Here is a 10,000-nt window from a genome sequence, read left to right as displayed (position 1 = left end):
GAGGAACAGAGACCGATAACCAACGGGAAAATTCTCCTTCAAGGAACATGCAAAAGACACGGAATACTGTGTGTGTGTGTGTTGTCTGTCTGTCTGTGTGTCTGCCTGTCTGTCTGTGTGCCTGTCTGTGTGTCTGTCTGTGTGTCTGCTGTCTACCTGTCTGCCTGTGTGTGTGTGTGTGTGTGTGTGTGTGTGTGTGTGTGTGTGTGTGTGTGTGTGTGTGTGTGTGTGTGTTTCTGTCTGCCTGTGTGTGTGTGTGTGTGTGTGTGTGTCTGTCTGTTTGTCTGTCTCTCTGTCTGTCTGTCTGCCTGTCTGGGTTTCTCTTTCGCTTTGCTCTCTCTCTTTCTTTCTGTCTTTGTTTCGTTCTGTCGTCTTTCTTTTTTTCTCTCTCTTCCTCTCTTTTTCTCTGGCTATCTCCCTCTCTTTCTCTTTCTTTCTCTCCCTCTTCCTTTCTCTTTCCATACCCCGTTCTTTTCTCTTTCTCTCCCTTTCTCTCTCTATACCCATTTCACACTCACTTTCTTATTCCATTCCCCTTCTCTTTTCTCTTTCTCTTCCCTTTCTCTCACTCTCCCTGTCTCTCTATCTATCCCCTCTTTCTCCTTCCTTGTCTCTCTTTATCTCCCTCTCTCTTTATCTTTCTTTCCTTCCGCTTTCTCTTTCTCTCTTTTTCTCTCTCTTTCCTTTCCCTCTCTCTTTCTCTTTCTTTCCTCCGCTTCTCTCTTTCTCTCTCTTTCCTCCCCCTCTCTCTTTCCTTTCCCTCTCTCTTTTTCTCTCTTTCCTCCCCCTCCCTCTTTCCTCTCCCTCTTCATTTTTCTCTATCCCCTCTCTATATCTCTCTTTATCCCCGTCTGCCATTCCCTCTTTCTCTCGTTTCTCTTTCTCTTTGGAAGAATTTCCCGAATTTTTTATTCGCTTCATCGTCGTTTTGGCATTTTTCCCTTTCGCTTGCTCACAACAGGCCAACATTTTTTTAGGAGGAAAAATAGCAAGTGGAAAGAAATATATTCAATTCTTGGCTGGAAGGAGAGGAAAAAACGCAAACAAACAAAAAAACGTTTCCAGTGTGACGGAATATATGATAGGACTTGATTCTCTTCCCTCCCCCTCTCCTCTCCCCCTCCCCTCCTTCTCCGTCCTTCCCCTCCTTCTCCGTCCTTCCCCCTCTTCTCATCTCCTCTCACCTTCTCCTCCTCATTCTCCCTTTCTTTCCCCTCCTTCCTTCCTCCCCCCTTCCCTCCTCTCGTCTTCCTTCCCCTTCCCCCTTTTAAAATGCGCATAAACACACATGAACACAAACACTCACGCACATACATATGAAGAAACACACACACACATACACGCACACACACACACACACACACACACACACACACACACACACACACACACACACACACACACACACACACACACACACACACACACACACACACACACACACACACACACACACGCATTTATACACCCACATGTATTTACACAAAAATATGTATATCCATATGATTTCATATTATATAATGATGTATCTGGCTTCCAATATATTTCTCATTAAAATAAATATCACGAAATGGAATAAAATCCTACTCTGATTTTATATTCACAGAAATTATTTTTATCAGTTATTGGATTAAATTTTTACTCAATAAGGTTAATTCGATACTTATAATTCTAAGTAGAAATCGTATACGTGTGTTGGTATATAAGTGTCAGATTTACATTAAAAAAATGCATATGTAAAAAGTTGCCAGATTATGTAAGCGCCAGAGCCCAATTCAAAATATATAGATACATATTTTAAATAAAGGTTAAATATGTGTTTGAGCTTTTATTATTATGTGTGAAGGGCCAAAGCTATATAATTGTCAGAATTGTTAGTATGAGCTGGTTAAGTGCAGAAGTATACGAGAACCAGATTTTAAAACTTAAGTGCTGGAGTACTCAGTATATGTAAGTGTCCGTAACTCAAAGTATATCGAACGTGTGAGTTTATAAGTGCCAGAATTTTGAGTAGAAAGTGTACAAGCGCATAAGAGTAAATATAAATTCTAAGTGTAAAAGAACATAAGTATATATAAGTACCGTAACACTAACTATATAGAACGTGTGAGTTTTAAGTGTACAAGCATATAAGTATATACAAGTGCGTAACTCAAGTTAAAGAACGTGTTAGTTTATAAGTATCAGAATTCATAGTAGAAAGTGAACAAGCACATAAGAATATAAATCATTTTAAGTGTACAAACATATAAGTATATATAAGTGCCATATCACAAACTATAAAATTCTAAGTAGACAGCGTACAAGCATATAAGTTTATACAAGTGCTGTAACTCAAACTTTAGAACGTGTGAGTTTAGAAGTATCAGAATTCTAAGTGTACAAGCACATAAGTATATACAAGTGCCAAAATACAAACCAAACAGCATGTGAGTTTATAAGTGTCAGAATTCTAAGTGTAAAACTGCATAACCATACACAAGTGCCATAACACAAACTACAAAGCATGTGAGTTTATAAGTGCCCATAATTATGAGTGCATTGCGTGTGTAGATCAAAAAAGAAATATTCACTTCCAGCATCGAGTGTGTGTCCGGGAGGGTGGGGGGATGTGTGTGTGTGTGGGGGGGGGTGAGGGGAATGAAAGGATACAGGGGGGGGGGGAGGTATGAGGAATGAGAAGGGAGAAAAGAGTGAGGAGGGAGATGTGGAGGGTGAGGGGGGGAGGGGTGAATGGATGCGGGGGGGGGGGGAGGAAATTGTGAGGCGGGAGGGAGGAGGAGGAAGGAAGAAGGGAGGAATGAAGGAAGAAGAGGAGGAAAGGATGGAGGAGAGAGGAGAAAGAAAGAAGCAAGAAGGAGGAGAGAGAAGAATAGAGGAAGAGAGGGAGGCTGAGCGAGCTGAGAAAGGGAGAGAAGAGACAGAGAAGGAAAGGGAGATGGGGGGGAGAGAATGAAAAGCTGGAAATGGATGATGGAGGGAAGGGAGAAAGAAAAGAAGGAAAAGAGGTGAGGCGAAGGAGTAAAACAGGAAGGAAGAAGAGAAAGAGGGAGAGAGGGAGGGAAGGACAGAAACGAAAGAAGGAGTAAGAGAGAGACGGGAATATGCCCAAACTATCACCCACACAAAACAGAATACAGGTACACATAAAAACACATTAGATATCCAAGCATGTACAACTTGCAGCGGCATACATTTTGAAAACATTGCTCGCAGCATATTCACGTGTGTATCTTTATAAAACGCCAAGTAAATACCAACCCTTTTTTGTCATGAAGAGAAAAAAAAAGTTTATTCCCGACGTCATATTTTTAGGCTCGCAGACCGTTTTTTTTTTTTTTTTTTTTTTTTACATTCAGGATCACTCACCCAACACGGAGCATCAAAAGCGTCATCAACACATTAAACTTCGCTTTTCCCAGTGACATTTTAATGTATTCTGGAATATTTTAGAATATCTTTATGCCCTCAGTGAGCTTGTTTGCATTTTTTCATTAATGCCCGTAATAATTATTTTGTTTTCATGTCGTTCAAATATGGGATTTTTTTTTAATCTTTAACATTCGGGGAAGTGGCATGCCAGCGGTACGATGTATAACATTTTTCTTTCTGCCTTTATCGTGATTTAATTTTGGTTTTATTTCTCAAGGTGTTTCTGGTCCCGAGATTATTTCCAGCACCTGTTTCCTGCCTAGTACTGATCCAGGTAAGCTGCATATATTACTGTTATTATGTGTTGTGTGTATTATTATAGATACAAAACACACACACACACACACACACACACACACACACACACACACACACACACACACACACACAACACACACACACACACACACACACACACACACACACACACACACACACACACACACACACACACACACACACACACACACACACACACACACACACACACACACACACACACGCAAACACAAACCCACACACAAACAGACACAAACAAACCCACACAAACGCAATAAATGCACCCCCATACCCACCCACAGACACACTTAAAAAACAGACAAACAAGATAAGTAAATGAATTAATAATAATAAAAAGACAAGAAAAAGAGAAAGGAAAAATATAAAGAAACATGCCATCCACAGGTAGGACCGAGAGCGGCAATATATACAAGAATGAAACAGGTTTTGCAACGGAATACTGCAGTTTCTCGCCGAACCACGCTTTGTGCCGCTATTCTGTTGACAAAACAGGGCCGGCTTGCGTCAAGGTAAGAGAGAAGCAGAGAGATAGAGAAATAGAGGAAGAGAGATAGATGGAGATATGAGAGTATGCGTACATAGATAAAATACAGACGTAAACACACAGTGTGTGTGTGTGGGTGAGTGTACACCACCACATCTCCACACACACACACACACACACACACACACACACACACACACACACACACACACACACACACACACACACACACACACACACCACCACAACACACCACACAGATATAAAATCATACTACTATATATATAATATATATATATATATATATATATATATATATATATATATATATATAATATAATTTTTTTCTTCTTCTAAGACTTGATAACTGATGCGCTCGGGTTTTTCTCTGATACACAACACTAATTGCAATACAAACAGGTAATCCTCTGATGAGTTACATTATAAACTCTTTTTAATAAGCATTTTACTAACATTCGGTAATGATTGTGTCCAAAAGCTACTAACTTAAAGTTGCAATGCCTTGTAAAAGGAGAGAGAGAGAGAGAGAGAGAGAGAGAGAGAGAGAGAGAGAGGAGAAGAGAAGAGAGAGAGAGAGAAGAGACGAGAGAGAGAGAAAGAGAGACAGACGAGAGAAAGAGAGAGAGAGAGAGAAGAAGAGAGAGAGAAAGTGAGAAGACGAAAAGAGAGAAAGAGAGAGAGAGAGAGAGAGAGAGAGAGAGGAGAGAGAGCATGATAGAAGTAGATAGATGATAGAGTAGATGATAGAAGATAGAGAGAGATAGAGTGAAAGCGAGAGGAGCGAGAGCGAGAGAAAGGGGGAAAGTGAGAAAGGGAAAGAGAATGAATAAAAGAGAGAGACTCAAAGAGAGAGAATGATTGAAAGAAGGAGAGAGAGAGAGAGAGAGAGAGAGGAGAGAGAGAGAGAGGAAAGGAGGAGAGGGGAGGAGAGAAGAGATAGAGAAGAAAAGGGGAAGAGTAAAGAAGATAGAGAAGGAAGATGAAAAGAGAGGGGAAAGAGAAAGAGAGAGAGAGAGAGAGAGGAGAAGAAAATAGATAGAAGAGAAGAGGACACAAAGAGAGAGAGAGAGAGAGAAGCGAGAGGGAGAGAAGGGGGAAAGGAGAAAGAGAAGAGAAGAATAAAAGGGGAGATAAAGAGAGAGAAGAGAAAGAGAGAAAAAAAGAAAGAGAAAGAAAGAGAGGGGAGAGAGAGAGAGAGAAATGAAGAAGAAGAAAAGAGAGAGAGAGAGAGAGAGAGAGAGAGGGGAGAGGGAAGAGAGAGAGAGAGAAGAGAGAGAGAGAGAATTGGAGAGGGGAGAGAGGGAGAGAGAGAGAGAGAGAGAGAGAGAAGAGAGAGATATAGATAGATAGATAGATAGACAGATAGATAGAGAGAGAGAGAGAGGAAGACCGAAGTTGAAATAGAGAAAGAGAGAGAGAGACAGACAGAAACGAAGGAACCTCCTCTCACTTCCACCCTTATCTCCCTCCACCCCTACCCCCTCCCCCCCCCAAACCCTTCCACCATGAGCGACAGCAACACGCCCGTCCCATTCCCACGCCCACGGCAGAGGCGCTCAGCCGCCACGGACCAGAGGGCGGCCGTATATTCGACAGCGATCTTTTTTCATGTCGATCTTCGTGCTGTGCCGGGGGAGACTGACGCGAGCGGCGAATGCTCTTGTGGGCGTGTTTATTATTCATCGGAGGATCGAGGTGCTCGGGATGGGCTGATGTACGGGTGGGGGTGGGGGTGGGTGGGATGGAGGGGGTGGGTGGGTGTGTAGAGGGGGGGGGATGTACGGGTGTGGGTGGGTGTGATGGGTGGAGGGGGTGGGTGGATGGGTGGATGGAGGGGGTGGGTGGGTGGATGATGGGCGGATAGGGGCTGGGAGGGGGGGGTAGATAAGCTCGCGCTCTCTCACTTTCTTCGCTTTTCTTTCTCTGTCATTCGCTTGTTCTATTGTTATTTCGCAAAGGGCTCTGTCTGTCTGTCTGTCTATCTGTCTGTGTGTCTGTTTGTCTTTCTGTATTTATTTCATCTTCGTTTTTCTTCTTTGTCTCTCTCTCTTCCCGTCTCTCTCTTTCACTTTGGTCCTCCACCTCTGCTTTTTTTTTCTTTATTTCCCTTCTTCTAATTCTCAATTTTTAAGCTTCTTCCTCCCTCCTTCGCTTACTCCCATCCTCCCTCCTTTTCTTCTTCCCTCTCCTTCGTATCCTCCATTCCTTCTTTAGTCTCGCTTCCTTCTATTCCTTCTTTAGTCTCGTTTCCTTCCCTTCCTTCTCGTTCTTCCTTCCTCTCTTCCCTCCCTATGCATTCTTCTTCCCTTTTCCCTTATCTTTCCTTCCTTACTCTTCCTCCTTCCATCATTCCCTCTCTCTCTTACACTTTCCTTTTCCCTCTCTTCCTCCCTCACTTCCCCTTTTTCCTCCTTACCTCTCTTACGCTTTTTTATTTGTTATTTCCTCCCTTTTTTTTTTTTACTTTTTTTTCCCTCTTTTACATTTCCTTCCCTGTTCTTTCCCTCTTATTTCTTTCCTTCGTTTTTTCGGTCGAGTTAGATGACTGTCGGAATGCGCATAATATTTTATTTATTTATTTTTTATGGTATGTCTATATTTCCTAATATACATATTTTCTCTCTAAATCTTACTAGATACCAATTAATGCTGAGAAAAAAGTTGGGACAAATAAACTTTTAAACCCCATTAGATATCTAAATTACCAATTCAAAAGCTTTTATGTTCTATCTTTGATGCTTAAAAGGCGAAATCAAATAGCATACACGCGAAAAAAAAAAAAAACTTTAGAAGCTTCCGTACTCCGAAAAAGGAAAGTTCGAAATCGCCAATCAAGATTGATTTAATAAAGATCATTCAGTAAAAACACGCGGGCATTTTCATCTCTCTCTTATGCACAGGCTCAACCGGTTGTTAAAACGCTTTGCAACATCTCTCGCAACGTGCAACACCCTGTCAGAAACACACCTCCGTATTCCCGGGTCTTATATATACGTCTTCCTAAGAACAAAAGCGAAACGACTTATCCGCCTTAAGATGGTATGCATATTTCATTCCCTTAATGATATAGTATGTGCTCTTTTTTTCTCTCTCTCCCGTTTTCTTTTATTTGTGTTTGGGGAAAGAAAACGGGCGAGGGAGTTGTCTATCGTTAATTATTTATTTTTTTTTCTCTTTTTTTTTCATTTGTTTTTGGATACTGAAGTGCTGCGAGGTCCTATTTCACAAAGAGAGAGAAAAAAAGGAAGGGGGAATAAAAGACTTGTATTTTGAAGATGTATTTATTATGCAAGAAAGCGAAGACTTAAAGGTTGTAGACGAAGTTAAAAGATTTGGGTTCGAGATGAAGAGCTGAATGGGGGGGGGAGGGAGGTGGAGAGGGAGAGGGAGGGGGGAGGAAGAGGGAGGGGGAGGGAGAGGGGGAGGGGGAGGGGGTAGGGAGAGAGGGAGAGGGAAGGGGTGGGGAGGGAGGGAGAAGGAGAGGGTGGAGAGAGAGAGAGGGAGGGGGTGGTTATGGTTGGGTTTATATAATCATGAATATCTTCATTTTCCATGGAAATATTTTCTCATCCGTTTCCCTCGACGCCGTTCAGGTTCTTCCGCCTTTTCTTATTTTTTTTTCTCTTTTCTTCTCCTTGTACTTCCTTTCTCCCTTCGTTTCTCGTTCTCGTCCTCCCCTCTCGTCCCCCTCATCATCATCGTCTTCTTCTTCTTCTTCTCTTTCTTCCTCTTCTTCTTCCTTCTCATCCTCCCCCTTCTGCTCTTTCTTCTCCTTCCCCTCCTCCTCTTATTCCTTCTCCTCCTTCTGCTCCTTATTATTTCCTCTTCTCAGTCTTTTATTCCTCTCCTTTTCTTCTTATTTCCTCACTTCCTCTCACTCATCCTTTCATTTCACTTTCTCCTCCTCCTTCTTCTTCTGGTCCTTATCCTCCTCCTCCTTTCCCTCCTTCTCCTCCCCCCACCTCCTTCTTTTCTCCCTCCTCTTCCTTTCTTCCTCCTTTTTCCTCCTCCTCCATCTCCCCCTTCTCCGCCTCCTCCTCTTCCTCCTCCTCCTCTTCCTCTCACCCTCTATTCATTTTTCCCCTCTATCTCTCCTTTATTTTCCTTCTCTTTCTGTAGTCCCCCGTCGTGCCACGAGATTCCAAAATATAATAAAATCTACGGACACAGCACGCCATCTTATACTTACCGTGGGGTTGATGATGGTATGTTCCATCCATTCAGAGAAGGAGAAGAAAATGGAAAGAAGAAGGAAGGAGAAGAAAAGGAGAAAGAAGGAAGTGAAGAGACGGAAGAGGGAAGTGAAGAAGTAGGAGAAAGAAGGAGGCGAAGAAGTAAGAGAAAGAAGGAGTTGAAGAAGAAGAAGAAGGAGAAAGAAGATGATAAAGAAGAATAAAAAGAGGAGGAGGAGGAGGAGGAGGAAGAGGAAGAGGGATTAGCAAGAGGACGAAAAAGAAGGATGAAGAGAAGGAGGAGAGAACAGACGGGTCGGCGAGGAGGCCTTACTATTCAGCCGGACTCACGAGTTTACAGTTTAGAGAGAAGAAGAGGGGAAGGGGGGAGGGAGGAGGAGGAGGAGGTGGAGGAGGTGGAGGTGGAGGAGGTGGAGGTGGAGGAGGTGGAAGGCTAAGGAAGAAGAGGAGGAGGAGGTGGAGGAGGAGGAGGAGGGTGGAAGGCTAAGGAAGAAGAGGAGGAGGAGGTGGAGGTGGAGTTGGAGGTGGAGGGGGAGGGGGTGGAAGGCTAAGGAAGAGGAGGAGGAGGAGGAGGAGGAGGAGGACTAGGAGGGAAGGGCGAAGGGGAAGTAGACTGGATGGGGAGAGGAAGAGGAGAGGGGGAGGGACGGGAAAAGGAGGAAGATGAGGGTGAGGAGGATGAGGGAAGGAGAAGGAGGAGGAGAGGGAAGAAGAAGAAGAGAAGAAGAAGAAAAGGAGAAAGTGAAGAAGAAGGAGGGAAAAGAAGGAGAAACAAGAGAAAGTCGAACAAAAAGTAAGAGAGAATTAAGAAGTGGAGGAAAAAGAGGAAAGGGACTCATAGAAAAAGGGGAAACGGCGTCACAAGGGGGACTTAAAGAAAAGAGAAAAGGTGCCGCAAAAAAAAAATAAATAAATACACGAGCTTGGGGTGACATTACTGAAAAAAATAAGGTCTGGAGGAAACTAGGGTTCTGTCCTCTTTATCGAAAAGTTAACAAGTTGGAGTCAAAAGTTTTGATGCTCGTTATTGAGAAAAAAAGTATGTAATGATGGTGGTGAATGTGGTGAGAATGGTGATGATGAGGATGATAATGATGGAAATGATAGTGAAGGATAATAGTACTGGTAATAATGATGGTAAATATAGTAAGGATAATTATTAATAATATTGTTGATGATGATGGCAGTGATGATCATAGTAATAGTAATTTCGATAATAGTTATGATAATGATAATGTAATCATGATAATAGTTATGATAATGATAATGATAATTGTAATAATGATGATGATAATGACAGTCGTGATAATGATGATAAAAAAGTATTAATAATAATATTAATGATGATAATGATAATAAAGAAAAAGTAGTGATAATAATATTAATGATGATAATGATAATAATTGTCGTATAGTGATCAATAATAATAACTTTAGTATTGATAATAATAACCATAATGATAATGATAATGACAATAACAATGACAATAGCAATAACTATAACAATGACAATGACAATAACAATAACAATAACAATAACAATAACAATAACAATAACAATAACAATAAAA

At 41.9% G+C, this 10,000-nt stretch overlaps 1 protein-coding gene across 1 annotated transcript in view; it reads left to right on the top strand.

Annotated features, from left to right (window-relative positions):
• LOC119589941 (CRISP/Allergen/PR-1-like) overlaps positions 1-10,000 on the top strand; it is a gene marked incomplete at its 3' end in the record, with an annotated part of 21,510 nt that overhangs the window by 2,315 nt on the left and 9,195 nt on the right. Inside the window, exons 2-3 of the mRNA XM_037938615.1 lie at positions 3,650-3,706; positions 4,117-4,241. Coding sequence (XP_037794543.1) covers positions 3,650-3,706; positions 4,117-4,241 — 182 coding nt within the window. The remainder of the gene's footprint in view (positions 1-3,649; positions 3,707-4,116; positions 4,242-10,000) is intronic.

This window comes from Penaeus monodon, chromosome 3 (genome assembly GCF_015228065.2).
Source record: "Penaeus monodon isolate SGIC_2016 chromosome 3, NSTDA_Pmon_1, whole genome shotgun sequence".
Lineage (NCBI taxonomy): Eukaryota > Metazoa > Arthropoda > Malacostraca > Decapoda > Penaeidae > Penaeus > Penaeus monodon.
Note: the sequence above shows the minus strand (reverse complement) of the source record. Positions and strands in the feature narration are given on the sequence as shown.